Consider the following 17,075-nt stretch of genomic DNA (forward strand, 5'->3'; position numbering starts at 1 on the left):
AGAGATGGAGAACGGAAAGTGCAGAAGATGCGATTACAAAGAGCTTTAAATTTAAATAACTGATTTATATTCTTGTACCGCTTCTTTGTTTTTTCTTCCTTTCCAACGTACAAATATTTAAAAAAATAAGAAAATAAGAAATAAAGAAAATTTGATTTTTATCTGCTTGTATTTGATTAGAAACAAAAGTACAAAATTTTGACGCTAAAATCGGTACTCATATAGTCGGATCTTATTTCGAGACCGTCTTAAATAATGTCTTAAGATAGCTAATACGACTCTAGTTTATGACATCTTAGGGCCTAGGGCCTGAGCAGAATAGCTGACTTATAATTTTAAGACAACGTTTTGTGCTTTAAATCTTTGTTTTTATAGTAACGCACAATACTGTCTTATGTCTCTCAAGTCTTAAACGTGTGTACGAAGTGTCAACATTTGTAAGACTTGAGAGACATAAGACAGTATTGTGCGTTACTAAAAATAAAGATTTAAAACATAAAACACTGTCTTAAAATTATAAGTCAGCTATTCTGCTCAGGCCCTTAAGATTACACTTAAGATGGCTTAAGGTAGTCGTCTCGTCAGGGCATGTATTAGATAAAGTTTTCGATTTCGGATTTTATATCAAATTATATGATCAGCTTTGCAGTCGATTTTTTCTGTGGCTCCTTACCGACTATTTACTCTAGAAAATCGATCTCAAAAATAACAAATTTTGCATTACTTCATACAGACGGCCAGAAAAAGAAGGCTCTATCACGGTTTCAATCACATATTTTCGCATTTTTCGATTAGATGAAGTGAGAAAAAACATTGCTTTTTGTACATTAGATTTCGAAGAATCCGATGCAACCATAAAATATATAGTTTACCGGAGATTTCGCTGCTAATTTTTTAGTTTATTTTAGTGAAAATGCGGTAATCGAGCAGACATTTTTTGGTCGAGGTGAGGTTGGGAAGACTTGGCAACGCCGCTGGCTAATCACTGTAAATTCTTCAAATAACATTGGCTATCTAAATCGAGGTTAGGAATTTGCCGGTTGTTGACAAACTACAACTGACGTAAAATGCGACGTTGCCAAGTATTTTTCTCACTTGTAACCTTTCTCGATGACTCGCATGATCAGCTGATCAAAACGGAGTCAAATGAGAAAAATCACAGAATTTGGAAAAAGTAACATACTTTGTCACGTATGAAATTTTACACCATAATTCATAAAATTATTTTTCCCTTAGCAAAAATTGCCTGAAATATATTTCTGAACGTGAAAATCTACAAACAGTCACATGACTAGCACGTAGCGAGACGCCTACCTTAAATATAAGATCCGACTATGAATACCGCTCATAATTTCCTAAACGTATAGTTATATAATTCATATAATGTCAAAGAGAGAAAGTGACATCTTGCGATGTTGAGAATTAATTTTCAATTCGCTACTTTCGCAGATTTCACATTTAACCTTCGGGTCTTTATTTATCTACAATATATCGTGAATTTTGCGCCATAAATAACGCGCAACGTAATTTTATGTAAAAACATATAGAAAAATACCATATTATGACAAAAAAGACTTGTACTAATGTGTGAGTACAAATTATATGTACTTAGTCATACAAAAAATAGATGTGTATAATGTAGATGTGTATCACGTTTTAGATTAGGGGAAGCGATGTACATGGTTTTGTTTTACACAAGGTGTCCCGTAAATTTACATAAATATCGATAAAGACAACTTCACTATCCTTGCGTGTGTCATCTCGATATTGATTTTGACAAGAGGAGAGATAGTACAAGATCCCGACCTAAATCGACCTTCACCCATCTGTTTTCCTAATAAAAGGTATTTTTTATCAAACATAATGAATAAACAAACAAATCGCGGATGGGTTGCCTAATTAAATCAGCTCAAGGCTACCCTTAATTAAAAATAATTTAATTAAGGATAGCCTTGAGCTGATTTAATTAGGCAACCCATCCGTGATTTGTTTGTTTCATTATGTTTGATAAAAAATACCTTTTATTAGGAAAACAGATGGGTGAAGGTCGATTTAGGTCGGAATCTTAGACTAAGAGTTAGCTTTCACCTTTAGCACAGCCTAATTCGCTGACTTTAAATGTTTTTAAGGACGTTCTCCGGAAAATCGATTTTCTCTAGATTTTTTTGAAACTGTGAATATACGTTAATTTAGGTGTGCTTTATGCGATGGTATAAATTTCAATACCTCTTGCGGTATTAAAAATCGAGATACTGAGTTTCAAAGTTTCAATTTTTAACATATAATTCCTATTCCGAGCTATTGTAAAAGAGACATTATAATGAATTGTGAAAAAAGTTTTCTCTAAATGTTTTTGAAAAATTAGTATATGATGCTCCATAAAAATAGAAATAATATGCAATTAAGTGTCAATACCCTTGCGGTACTCGTTTTCGAGAAATACTTGTGTAAAGTACGCGATTTGATGAATTTTTCGCTCGGTTCAGAGTGACAGAAGAGGAGAGGCGTCAGTTACTTGGCAACGCCGCATGAGTTCTCACACGTGAAGTTAACTTCTTATTTTTTAGATGTTTATTTATGTAATATTTTGTATATAAACATCTGTTTAAGCACGAATACAAGTTGAGCACGACTGGAGCCGGAGAACGTCCTTAATTCAAAAACTATTATTACTATTAACTATTAGTCTCAATATTTTGATATTAAAGACAAGAAAAACGCTCTCTAGCTACACAATTAATTTGAAACTTAAGGTAAATAAAAGCAAAACGCCGATTTTATAGCGAATATAAGAATATAAATAATAAAAAATTTAATATAATAAAAAACGAATTACAACCGTTTCGGTCTTAAGGTTTAGACCTTCAGTGTAATATTTCACAATGATCTTAAAACTAATCATCAACAACGCACAAATAAAATAGAAATATAGTCAAGTTCTTAAATCGTTGGTCGGCGGTGAATTGTTAAAAAAAAAGTAGAACTTATGGTATATCATGTAACTGACTGCTGTTTTTTTTTTGAATAAAATAAAACACGGAATTAGCTGACAATTCGAAATATTACACTGAAGAGGATCTAAACCTTAAGACTGAAATGTTTGTAATTCGTTTTTTATGTTTATATTACATTTTTTATTATTTATTATTCGCTATAAGATCAGCATTTTGTTCTTATTTGCCTTAAGTTTCAAATTGATTTTGATATTAAGATTTTTGTCTTAAAATGGTTTCAAGAATTTACCCATAAGCATTGTTACAGTCTTTACGGGATACCTTGTACATATACATATATTATATATATATGTATTTACATTTATATATATGTATTTACATATATATAGATGTATACAATTATATATATTATATATATAATTATATGTAATAAACGTAAAGTATTGTTAAACATTGCTAGTTTGCGATGTCGTTCGATTTTCCATTTGCATGTAAAATTGTTCTCCAAACCATTCCCTATGCATCTCCAGATAACTGCAAACATATTACATTATTAATACACTTTTATCACGAGATTATGACAGTTTAGTTATGACACAAAAAGTCATCTTGCTGTAATTCGCCACGTACCTTAGAAACATGTCTAAATATTTTAAAAGTACTTTCAATTTTTTGCTTGATATATCTGCGGATTGTAATAACTCGGGTAACTTAACTGAAATTAAACATTTGACTTTTTTACATATAGATATTTTTACGTAAAGATTTTATAATCTTGATAAAGACGACTTACCGAATAATCTAGTTAAGTGAATGGCACCGTAGTAAGTAGAGGGATTTGGAATTTCGCTTTGTTTTGGAACTTGAGGCATTAACCTCCACTTATTTGACTGTTGAAGTAAACTGTTTACTTGAGCGGATGTAACAGGCGGCATTCTTAACGTTACACCTCGCGGGCTAGAACAACGGGAACTTGTACTTGCTATGCTACTAAAACAAAACAATCATAAAAACGTTATATCTAATTTCAAACAAAGGATAAAATTCAAAGAAAGCAAAAATTTTTGTTGAATCATGCGATTGTAACATGCAATTCTAACAAAAGAAAAAGAAAATATCCCCGAAAAACAAGAGTTGTTGGAAATAAACTAATGAATTTATAAAATTTCTGTGATAGAGATTTGAAACCATTTGATTATTACCTTGATAAATTGCCACCGTCCTGCTTTCCTTCGTCATAAGATCTTAATTGTCGATTCTCATCAACTGAGCTTACACGACACGATCGCAATCTTCGCTTAGAATTGCCTGACGGTTTAGACGCATTGTCCATCTCCAAATCATGTTCTTGAAAAGGTGGTAAATGAGCATATTCCGTATCCTCAAATTCTTCTTTCGTGGATATTTCTAAATTTCTTATAACAAAACATGGTTGTTTTTTATTAATGCAAACGGCAGATCTTAATGGAACTCTTAACAAAGTTTCAATCTGATTCGCATAAAAAAATGCATATGTATTTACTCAATTAATTCCTCCTTTGGTATAATGGTCGCTTGTTCGTTGTTTAGCAAGGAAGATTTTAGGGAAGAATGTTGCTCCCTTTCTTGCCTGTACAACAGGAGATGAGGTAAAGTGAAATCGAAATATATGCGTAAGCCGTCCGCGACTTCTCTGCATATATTTACTTCGTTCACTGTTGTTTCTATCGTATTATTCGTTTTATTCCGTTGAGGTTTCTCTGGGATATTCGTCAACTGCGTCGTAGTGAAATGCTGTACCCAGGATTCCAGAATATTTATCACAGTAGGTTGCGCCGGAAGTACGACAAGCTGAAATAAATATCTGTGATATATTTGCATGATATTGCCTTCAGGGAAAGATTAGTTTTTAACATAAATCATGATCTTTTGTATAATTTTCATTTAAATATAAAATTTAAATAAAATGTAAACAGGAATGTTTTTTAGTTTAAAAAATATATCTTGCACCAATGCATTATAGCTTATACAGGGTGTTCCAGGATTAAACAGGCCAAACTTGAAATATGAATTAGGATCTCAAAACAAGAAAAAAATTTTTTTGAAGGTATGCTCGCAAACACTTTGTTCAAGAGATATTTACTTCTGAAGTTACAAAACTATTATGAATAAATAATTTTGAAATAATGTAGGTTTATCCTTTTTACTGCTTTAAAGTAATCAAATAAAAGAATTATTCTCTTTATTGCTTAACAGTAATCAAAATTAAAATAATTATCCTCTTTACTGCGCTTTACAGTAATCAAAATTTAAGTAATAAATATCTTCTTCAAAATGATTTTACACCAATAGATTTTTTGAATGGGGTGTTCTCAAGCATAAAATATATAAAATGTTTGTTAATGACCTTCAATCATTAAAACGGAGGATAGTGCAAGCGTGCGAAAAAATAATAGCACAATGTCAGTCAGTCACTCGTTGCACTCATCTCACCGATAGGTGCAACGTTTGTCTCCGGGATGGAAGCCATCATTCTAAACAAAATATTTAATACTGTTAAGCAGTAAAGAGGTTAAATTGTTTAAATTTTGATGACTGTTTATAGCAGTAAAGAGGATAAAGATAAACCTATATTCCGAAATTATTCACTCCTAATTCTGTAACTTTAGAAGTCAATATCTCTTGAACGAAGCGTTTGCGAGCATATCTCCAAAGGAAAAATTTTCTTTTTTGAAATCCTAAATTCATATTTCAAGTTTGGCCGTTCAACCCGGGAACACCGTATATCTATTAATCCGAAAACTAATTACTAGCTTACCTTATTTTTATTACTTATTAGGTCATAATCCTGCTCTAGAATCCGTTTCAATGTGCTACCTATGTCAAGATCAACGCCTGGTTTCATACTGGCTCCCGATTGGCTGCCACCACCGCTGTCTTCATCATCACTCGTCTCGCCCATGTAATCAGAACTACTCTCTGTATCTTCTTCTGTGTTTACTTCCTATAAATTACATATGTAATTCTTATGAACCTTTGTTACTTTCGCAGTCCTCGATCTCCAATATTATATAGAGTTTAAACCTTCCACATAGCGTGGCAACATTAAGGAAATGATGCCACTTCACAATGCAATAACTAATCAGCGTCCAGATTTTTTAAATTATTGCTACTATCTCTTTCTATTATTAGATTATAAAAGGTCTGAACCGTCTAAAATCAATTTTGTAACTTGAAAATGAGATACTTACTTCTGTATCATAATCAGCATGTTGGCCTGAACTTCCATCCTCTGAAGATCCGGTCGTAGCCGATGTAGCTCTGCTGCCACCGCTTCTCGCTCTACGACGAGGTTCTTGATGCTCTGTTTCGGTTAACCGCTCTGACATCTTATGGCTTCTCTTCTTGCGTTCGCGGCGATATAAATAAGCACCCCTGTTTCATTAGAAAAAAATAATATGCCAATTCATAAAGAATTAATCATTAATCATTAAATTTGTATAATGTTAGAGCAGTTTTAGAAATACATACAACTGAAGCTGTGCTTTTTGTGCTAGATCTCGTTGAAGTTGACGATTCTCTTCTGTATCTTTGAGCACATATTCTTCCGTTACACAACGGTCCCAAGACGAATTCCAACCCTTATGCAATAATAAAACATATTTACATTTCCTTAATGTACTTTAATATGATTTGTATAATTAAGTAGTTTTTCTTTCAGATCAAGCTTTTCTAACTCACTTGGAAGTGTATAAGGTATTCCACCGCTTTTCTACCTCTTTGATCTTTATTTACAATGACATCAAGCACCTACAAACAATTTTATAGTTAGTTTGAACTGCAAGGTTCCGTATGATGACAAAGTTACTTATATCTACTTGTACAATATAAGTTTATTTCTATATTTCATAAATTTGTAATTTGATGTAATTTTACAACTTTAGGTTACCTCTACGTTTGCAATCTATATCCTTTTTATTACAAGAACATATCGATATTTATTGCTAAGTTTGGCATTAAATTTACATTTTACATTTATATTTGCACATGCACAGTAATACTATTGTAAAAGATGCAAATTAAATGCAAAGTATATGTATATATGTTTAACAATATATGTATTCTACCTTCGAGTCATACAGCACTTTCGCTTTCGTGGGATCTGGCTCGTAACACAATACTTTCTCTCCGTCGGAAAATTTGAATTTTGGCCCTCGTGTTGACACCATTGTAAATATTTAACCGTATGTAAGACAAGGGTATTTGAAATACATAAATTATCAGCCTAACCTATACGACAGTCGGATAGAGGTGAGTAACATCTGTATATTGATAACTATATTGATTCTACGACACCATAACGTTAACTTGCACAAACCGTTCAAATCTGGTGGAAGATCAACTTTGTTATTGTTTATACACTGCCGTCACTTCTAAAGGTGTCTCCCCGGCACATTTGGCGTTATGTACACCATTTTGGCTGCGTTCCGATATAATAGCATTTTTCATTGGCAGAACTAGTGCGCACTCAGTGCACATTAAAGCCGTTGTATACTGATTAAGGAGCAATTTCACCAACCACGGTTAAAGTTAGCAGGATTGACCAATAGAAATGAATCCACCCTGCTTTCTATTGGTCAATCCTGCTAACTTTAACCGTCGGTTAAGCTAACTGACGTTGGTGAAATTGGCCCTAAAGCCTTGTGTACATACACGATACTAGAAATCGGTCCGAGTTTCGGTTTAAACCAATGAAACTGCTGCTTTTCTGTAAGAGCTGCAAGTTGATTGGCTTAAACCGAAACTCGGACCGATTTCTAGTATCGTGTACACAAGGCTTAATGCTAGGTCTACAATGCGAGTCGCAAAGTCGTGAGTCACAAGAATTGACCAATCACAATCGAATTTGAGGAGAATAATCGACTGTGATTGGTCAATTCTTGCGACTCACGACTTTGCGACTCCCATTGTAGAACCAGCATAAGGGGATTCTAAAGCCCCTTGCACAATGCCAGGCAACAGGCAATAGGAACAGGAAATAACCAAAAAATCGTTAATTACAACCTAAAAAATTCGAATGCTATGATTGGTTGGCAACAGGCAATAGGCACAGAATTTCCAACGTGACGGAAACTCTGTGTCTGTTGCCTGTGTCACTGTTTATTCTGCATTTATACATGATTTCTGATTTCTATTCCCTGTTCCTATTGCCTGTTGCCTGGCATTGTGCAAGGGGCTTAAGGGGCAATTTCACCAACCACGGTTAGCTTAACCGACGGTTAAAGTTAGCAGGATTGACCAATAGAAATGAATCCACCTTGCTTTCTATTGGTCAATCCTGCTAACTTTAACCGTCGGTTAAGCTAACCGTGGTTGGTGAAATTGGCCCTAAAGGTGGAAGGACAGATAGCCAAAGGTCCGGGTTGAGACGAGACCAGCATTTCTCACTGGTTTCAGCGCCATACCGTGTAGCGGCCAATGCAGTAACTACGTTCTTAAGATAAAGCGGGTCATTTTCGGACGAAGTCGCTAATGGCGTTTTCGATTTGTGACGAACCTGGCTCGGGTTAGCTCATTGACATAGAACACATATACATATTATGTATGTATTCTATGTCTATGAACTAACCCGAGCCAGGTTCGTCACAAATCGAAAACGCCATAACAGTCGATAAGGGTGCCATTACATGGAGCGCGGAAACGCGGAAACGCGGAAAGAAAGTAACTAGATTCCGCGTTTCCGTCGCTTCTTTCTATCGCATTTGAGCGGAACAGCGGAAATCATGCGTGTTTTGTGTGTGTGTGTGCCAAGAAGTGCTAAACAATAAACATCAAGTATAACTTTAACAGTTAATATCTCAAGCTTGAGATATTAAATACAAGATATTAAATACATATACAATATTTTATACAAGCTTGAGTAACTCATTGAAGATTGTTGATGACATTCTGAGATAGTTGAAGTATTTTTCGGGATCTGTCAATCTCATCTCTACAAGTAAATTGTTGCTGTCACCTTGTGCAAGTCTTCTTTCTTCGGTAAAAATAGGTCGTACCCATATTCTTCGATTCTTTTTGTCTTCCAATTTCTTGTAACGCAAGTACAAATAATACATTGAAGTCACTTTTTTCATTGTTATTTCTGCATGTCTCATCGGTTCATCTCTTGCTTGTATGAGAAACTTCATAATAATCATTAACATGATATTTGGATCCATGATATACTTTTAAAATAATTAATAAAATACACGAAGTACAAAATAACTTTTTCTTCCGAGATTTGTAATTAATAGAATATATATATATATATATTTGGAGTCTTTCGCACGTGCCACAACTAGCCTGCACTAGGAGTCACGGCTATAGAGCACTTATGCATTAGCGCTTGTTCTACCGAATAGTTTATAACAATTAAATCACTTTTCCAATTTCACGGAGAAATATCCACAATATTCTAAGCGGGATAGAATATATTATAAAAATACATAACCTATCTGAGGTATCTGCGTGCAACAGTACAGAGAAAAAGAACGAACATTTGACGCGTCCGTTCCGCGAGTTTGTTTCTCCTTATATTACATGGAGCACAATTTGCGCGGAAAAGCGGAACAGTATAGTGACAAATAGACATTTGTATTCATTTCTTAAAATTGTGTTTACTTAATTCATTGCAATTTTTATTAATATGCTTATCTTTTCAGCTTATCTATTGAATACAAGCATTTTAATCAATAAATACCGTTAAAAATTAATATTTTATAATTCTCCGTTCCGCTTTTCCGCTCAAAATGTGCTCCATGTAATATAAGGCATTCAAAACAGACGGAACGGATCGACGGAAATCTAGTCAATTTTGTCTTCCGCGCTTCCGCGTTTCCGCGTTTCCGCGCTCCATGTAATGGCACCCTAAGTCGCGTCGTTAAGGCTATTTTCTGTAACTCTTATAACAGTTTCGTTATCATCGTTATATTATCGTTGTGCAGATATAATATATGACCGCTGTTACACGTTGGGTTTAATAACATCGGTAGTTCTTAGGCTGGCAAATCACAGCTATTCCCTTCTTCTGAAGAATGAGTGTGATTGGCTAGTCTAAGAACTACCGATGTTATTAAACCCGATTAACGGCGCCGTGTAACAGCGGTCTATGATAAAAAAGCTGCGCAACGACAATATAATGATAACGAATTGTTGTTAATAGTTATAGAATCAGAGCACTGATCTCTAAGCCGAGAACTCCGCGTGACGTGTTAGAGAAGTTATATTGCAATCAAAATTAAGTATGTTAATTGTTAGGACTTTCAGAGCCCTTAGAAATTTGTTATGTCAATTGTAGTTAAAAAGATATTGATGATTAACATAGAGTCTATTGCGTCAAAGTTGCGACTTACATAGACCATTAATTAAGAAACTATGAAATTTTTTTTGTTATTCAAACTTAAGAGTTTTTTAGGTTGCTATAAATATTAATCTGATGTTAAATTCAGTTGATAAATTCAAAATGTTGGAGCCATATAGCGGCGGGATGTCAAAAGTAAAAATTCTATCATTTTTATTTTTAATATCCGCTATTTTTAATTAACTTTGCCATCCGATTAATATTGCGGTTATTTAAAAAAAACCCTTAACTTCGAATACATAATTAAAAAATAATTCATAAATTCTAAATGGTATATGTATATAGTTGCAACTTTTTGACGCAATAGGATTCTGTGTTAATCTCGGTGTTAATAATCATGCATCAATTATATATTTTTAATCATAAATGACATAAGAAATTTCTTTTAAGAACAAATAAAGGATAAATATTTTAATTCGCGATGCTTCTTTAATAAACTTATTTAATTAATTATATTTATTATTTATACTGTGTAGGAAATAAGTTTCATGTTTGTATATCAATTAAAATGTCAAATAAACTTTTATGTAATTTCCCTGGTAATTTCATAAAATTAATATTTTCATCAAATTAAACTGCCAAATATGGTCAGGCTGAATTTTGTTCACCTATATAGTAACAATTTTTCGTGTGAATTTTAAAAGTATATTCTTTCGCTTCGTCAACTACACGCGCCGTACTTTCAATCTTGAAACGCAGTCTGAAACTGAAACGTACAATCACATAATTAAATTGATAATCAATTTAACAATACCGATACTATACCCATCTCCACACACACCACAAAGAATGTTACAAAAATATTTTTAATTTATAGTTTATAAAATTATTGATTATAATTTTTATTTTTCTTTAAATTTTAATTAATATCTAATATTTTTAATTTCAGTTTATAAAATTAATTTTTATTTTATTAATAATTTCTTAAATTTTAATTTATTAATTTAATCAAGAAATATATTTTTCACATATCGACTGATATCTTTCGGAAGGTTGTATCTTACACAATTCGAGGTCGATTTTACACAATTTCCGATTTTTCTGCTTCCCCGAAGTTAAGTGTCTACATCGTGTGTGTGAAGCTAGCGTCTCATTTTGCGGAAACTCACAAATTATTGAGAGTTCTGACTTCCTTTTCAATAGTTCTAGAGTTCCTGATAGTTTAAACAAATAGTTCTGGCCATTAAAGCCAAAAAACGCGTCAGTACAAACTGAGACGCTAGGTTCACGCAGCGTCTCACTTTGTCCTACACAAGTTCCACCACTGTATCTCATCAGATTTTGCGAGATCTATAGTTCTATAACAGTTCTATAAAGAGTTCTGCCATATAAAAGCAAAAAAATTAATTATAAGGTACTAAAAAAAAATTACAATGTAACGAGTATACCGAGTTGAGACGCCACCCTGGCGAAAATAAGAAGCCTTATAGAGCGTTGACAAACGTTTGGTGAGGATTTTCTGAGCGTTTATACGCTTTCAAACGTTGTAAGAACACTTACACAACGCTGTTGGGTTGTAAACGCTTTCGGAACGCTTATCAAACGCTGTATAAAACGTTTCGTGAAAATTCTGTAATGCTAAGCCACCGCTTTTCAGAGAACGCTTAGTGAACGCTGATACAACTTCGTATAGAGAGTTTGCTGTCAGACTTTACAAACGTTTATCAAACGCTTTTCCCAACGCCGTAAGACAAGCGTTTTCCCTTTGCTCAGCAAATGCTCTTCTAATGCGGCGAATTGTAGGGCGTTTGTGCAAACGGTTTGAGAACGCTTAAGAAACGCTTTATCCGGCGCCGTAAGACAAGCATTTTCCTTCCGTTCAACAAACGTTCTTCTAACAATGCCGCTAGGCAGCGCATCTTTCTCGCATTTAAAATACATCCAGCCGCGAATATAAGCAGACCCTCTGCGAGGCGAAAAGCAGATTTTAACATTTAACGCTCTTTCCGCCGTTTCTTCTAACGACAAGAGTAAACGCCTGTTAAACGCTCAATAGAGGCTGCACGCAGTTTCCAATGATGAAAGCAAACGCTTTCGACTTATTAACAGAGGATCTCTAAATGTTTTAGGCCCGGTCTACAATGGATGTATTGTAGGTCGTAAGTCGTAAGAATTGGCTAATCACAGTTAATTATTCTTCGACCGCAAGAAGAACCCTAAAGCGATGCAATTTCCGCTTTTCAAACGCTTTTCAAACGGATTACTGGCCGTTTTCAAACGCTCAACAAACTCCCGTAAACGCTGTGCAAACGCTGTGAAAATGCTGTGCAAACTTTCAAAACGCTTTACAAACGTCTTTCAAACGCTAAAGCGTTGCAATTTCTGCTTTTTAAACGTTTTACTGACTGATTCTAAACGCTCAACAAACTCCCGCAAACGCTCACGTAAACGCTTAACAAACGCTTATGAAACTTTCTATTTTCGCCAGGGCAGTTGAAATCTCGGAGTTCCGGTTTATGTAAAATATTTTTCGAGTAGTTCTGAGCATATTGAAGCATTTTCTAAAGAGTTCCGAGCGTTAGAATCTTTGTGTTATATTTTAAAAAATTAATATTAACCGAAAAGTATTCATGACGGAAAACGATGAGACGCTGTGCGAAATCTCGGAGTTCCGGTTTATATAAAATATTTTTCGAGTAGTTCTGAGGATATAAAAGCATTTTCTAAAGAGTTCCCGGCACTAGCAATGTTGTATAATTTTAAATAAATTAATAACGCTCGAAAGTCAGGAATTTATCGAAAATAGGTGAGACGCTGGCCGTATTTCGACAGTTCTGCGAGTTCTATTACAATTTTCGTTCTGAACGTGTTCTAACGTTTTCTAAAGACTTCTGGCGATAAGCGTTATTTAATCATTTTTTAAATAATTTTTATCGCCCGAGAAAGACGCATTTACGGGTATATGGGTGAGACGCTGTAGGAAATGTCGGAGTTCTGGCTTATATAAAATATTTTTCGTATAGTTCTAAGTATATTGAAGCAATTTCTAAAGAGTTCCGGGCATTGGCAATGTTGTATAATTTTTAAATAAATTAATAACGAAAATCAGAAATTTATCGAGCGTCTCACCCATATACCCGTAAATGCGTCTTTCTCGGGCGATAAAAATTATTTAAAAAATGATTAAATAACGCTTATCGCCAGAACTCTTTAGAAAACGTTAGAACACGTTCAGAACTACACGAAAATTGTAATAGAACTCGCAGAACTGTCGAAATACGGCCAGCGTCTCACCTATTTTCGATAAATTCCTGACTTTCGAGCGTTATTAATTTATTTAAAATTATACAACATTGCTAGTGCCGGGAACTCTTTAGAAAATGCTTCTATATGCTCAGAACTACTCGAAAAATATTTTATATGAACCGGAACTCCGAGATTTCGCACAGCGTCTCATCGTTTTCCGTCATGATTACTTTTCGGTTAATATTAATTTTTTAAAATATAACACAAAGATTCTAACGCTCGGAACTCTTTAGAAAATGCTACAATATGCTCAGAACTACTCAAAAAATATTTTATATAAACCGGAACTCCGAGATTTCAACTGGCGTCTCAACTCGGTACACTCGTTACATTGTAATTTTTTTTAGTACCTTATAATTAATTTTTTTGCTTTTATATGGCAGAACTCTTTATAGAACTGTTATAGAACTATAGATCTCGCAAAATCTGATGAGATACAGGTGTGGAACTTGTGTAGGACAAAGTGAGACGGTGCGTGAACCTAGCGTCTCAATTTGTACTGACGCGTTTTTTGGCTTTAATGGCCAGAACTATTTGTTTAAACTATCAGGAACTCTAGAACTATTGAAAAGGAAGTCAGAACTCTCAATAATTTGTGAGTTTTCGCAAAATGAGACGCTAGCTTCACACACACGTCTACATCCTATCTTGAAATAGATTACCAAAAATGAATTATAGTTGTCGAAATTTTCTCGCATTTTCTCGTATTTGTAGATACGACAAATTTGCACTTCAAAATTATAATCAAATGAACAAGATACGACATATTTATTTTTAAATGACAATAATAAATGTTATTTAAAAATAAATATGTCGTATCTTGTTCCTTTGATTACAATTTTGAAGTGCGTCGTATCTATAAAAATTGCGTTTTTGCGTTTGTATCCCACAAATAATATCAAATTAAACAATATATATATATAAAGCTGTATTTTAATTCCAAATCACTATACTTTTGAACAGTAAAGCAAACTATCTTGTTTGTTGCTTATCAACAAAACAAAAATTTACGAATTCTGTAAAGTGACAGTTTTTGAGATACGATCTCCTGAAAGATATCAGTCGATATACGATAGAAACAATAAAAAATATGAACAGGAAAAGATTTTGTCATCGTTGAAATGGAATTCGAACTTGTGAAGATCTATAAACGACAAAACATTTATGTTATTGAGTTATTGATTTTATTTTTACTGCCCAATATATTGTAAAGTATATGCAAAAGTTAAGTGAAAAAGCAAAACAAATGTAATGCGTTAAACATTATTTTAATGTACGTTGCTTTTTAGTATTATATTAAGTGTTATTTGCAATTGGGAACAAAGTTCTTTGAAAGTTTTAAACATCATCGCAGGTGATGACCATTACATGATTTATCAGGAAGATAAGTATAGGAAGATTTTTCAATTTTAAAATATTTATTGTTATTTTATAATAAAACATTACATTTACATTCTCTCACTTTATGAGATTTTACATTATTTTATATCACGTTTCACTTTATTGATAATTGGATTTGCCCCAAAGAACCCTGTCTATTTTAGAACCCTCGCGTCTAACAACGAGACTTTGCTAAAATAAAAAATTATTGTTAGAGGATCAGAATATTCTACAGACATAATCCTTTAAGTCGACATTGATGGTTAGAGATACACTCTCTGAAACATTAAAAAAATATACTTTATAGCATTCTTTCATTCGATTTCTCGGCATCCAGGACATTTCTCCGTGGTGATAGTGGTAGATAATGGCTACAATCAATTATTTTGAATATCCCTGACTCACATCCAGAAACTTGCAATTAGCTGGATCAGTAGTAACAAATTTATTTGTATAAAGTACTTCAATTGATATATTAAAATAGTTTATTATCCGTCATCACAAGGAGATGCCTAGGACGTCGAAAAATCGAATGAAACAAAGCCATTTTGTACATTTTTCTAATCTTTCAAAGAGTGTATCTCTGAACGGTATTAACTTACAATAAAGGATTATGTTTATACAGAAATATTTCGATCCTCTAACAATAATCTTTCATTTTAAGTCTCGTTACTAGACGCGAGGGGCCTAAAACCTTTATAAAAATGGGCAAAGTTCTTTGTAAGTGAGTTTAATGCCAAATTGGCAACAATTTGCTATTAATTTAGGGGAGACCGGGGCTAAACAGTCTGGTTTTTTTCGGTGCCGATTTTTAACAACAAAATAAATAATTTTAGTTAAATGTGGTATACCACTGTAAAGAGTGAACCTTTAGCTACAAAATTTATTAAGGAAATTTTTATCTACGTCGCTTTGTTTAACCGGTATAGAGCAAAAACGACAACGGTGGAAAAATTGAAATCTCAAAAATGCCGGGGCTAATCGGTCCCCCCTCCGGGGCTAATCGGTCACACTGCATTTTCAATACATATACGTACATCTAATCCTGAAAAATGATAGGATACATTTTAATAATTGTTTTTTAAAAGAAAAATATAAAAATTTATTTAAAATTTTTATGCGAAACATTATTAAAAAATAATTGTTTTACCTATTCCATAAAACAATTCAGGCACGTGAATACAGAGGTTAACCAAATCGTAAACTCCCCAACGGCACGTCACATTGTCAACGCGGGCAACCACGGGGAACACGCGTGACGGCGTTCCGGTGCCATAGGATCAGCGCGGACCCTCGAGCAACCTAACCAAGCCGCGTTTCTCGCGGGGGAGCGATAAATAGCGACAGGGGTGTTAGAAAAGCTCGCGGTGGAGCGCGACCATTTTACCGACTCGACGGCGTCCTCGCGCCGATTCCTCGACGCGCCGACGACGACGACGACGACGACGACGGCCACGACCACCACGACGATGACGGCCACGACCACCACGACGACAACGGCCACGACCACCACGACGACGACGACGACGACGACGACGACGACGACGACGATGACGATGACCACCACCGACACCACCACCACTACAACGGCGGCGACAATGACGCCGAGACGATGCGGCGAACGCTGGACGATGCGGTCGCACGCGTGACTGTCACTGACACAACGACCAACAACGACGATTTACCGCGGCCGGGAGTCGGGACGATCTACCGCGCGCGCGGCATGTCAACTCTCGCGCGGAAATCGCGGGATCTCAGAGCCGTGCCGTGCCTCGCCGTACCTCGCCGACGTGCCGTGAGCGCGAGCGATCTCGAAAACGACGGTCCGCCATCTTTTCGGTCGGCCAAAACACCCGTTTTGCGACGATACGTGCGTACCATTTCTCTCTTACACAAACTGACGCACGTGCAAGGGAAGACAGAATCACGCTCGAGGGAAACCTAACCTGAAATCACCGTGAGCTGAAGTCGTGCGCCCGGCGCGCCACAATGACGAGATTAGCCCGATTAGCCCCGGGTGCTTGTAGACTGATTAGCCCCAAGCACAAGTTTCAGGTTTGATCGCCCATGAAATATTAGACATCAACGATAATGAAAAAACTACACTGGATTCGTGT

General features: G+C 34.9%; 1 protein-coding gene across 4 annotated transcripts; it reads right to left on the reverse strand.

Moving 5' to 3' along the window:
* Positions 1 to 150: 150 nt before the first annotated feature.
* On the reverse strand, positions 151 to 7,504 carry Msl-3 (male-specific lethal 3). 4 transcript variants are annotated; one of them, XM_071714310.1, is made up of 11 exons: positions 7,312 to 7,503; positions 7,061 to 7,223; positions 6,675 to 6,743; positions 6,465 to 6,574; positions 6,185 to 6,368; positions 5,752 to 5,937; positions 4,477 to 4,784; positions 4,157 to 4,369; positions 3,748 to 3,941; positions 3,585 to 3,669; positions 151 to 3,488 (listed from the first exon to the last, which is right to left on the reverse strand). In XM_071714310.1, the coding sequence occupies exons 2-11, from the start codon at positions 7,160 to 7,162 to the stop codon at positions 3,401 to 3,403; spliced, it is 1,539 nt and encodes a 512-aa protein (XP_071570411.1). In that variant the 5' UTR covers positions 7,163 to 7,223; positions 7,312 to 7,503; the 3' UTR covers positions 151 to 3,400. The 4 variants fall into 4 exon arrangements, with proteins under 4 accessions (XP_071570411.1, XP_071570409.1, XP_071570412.1 ...); XM_071714308.1 differs by having other exon boundaries at positions 3,748 to 3,944; positions 7,312 to 7,501; XM_071714311.1 differs by having other exon boundaries at positions 3,748 to 3,911; positions 7,312 to 7,500.
* Positions 7,505 to 17,075: the final 9,571 nt, after the last annotated feature.

Source organism: Temnothorax nylanderi, unplaced genomic scaffold, assembly GCF_030848795.1.
Source record: "Temnothorax nylanderi isolate EJ_2023f unplaced genomic scaffold, tnyl_v1.0 TNYL_tig0139_pilon, whole genome shotgun sequence".
Lineage (NCBI taxonomy): Eukaryota > Metazoa > Arthropoda > Insecta > Hymenoptera > Formicidae > Temnothorax > Temnothorax nylanderi.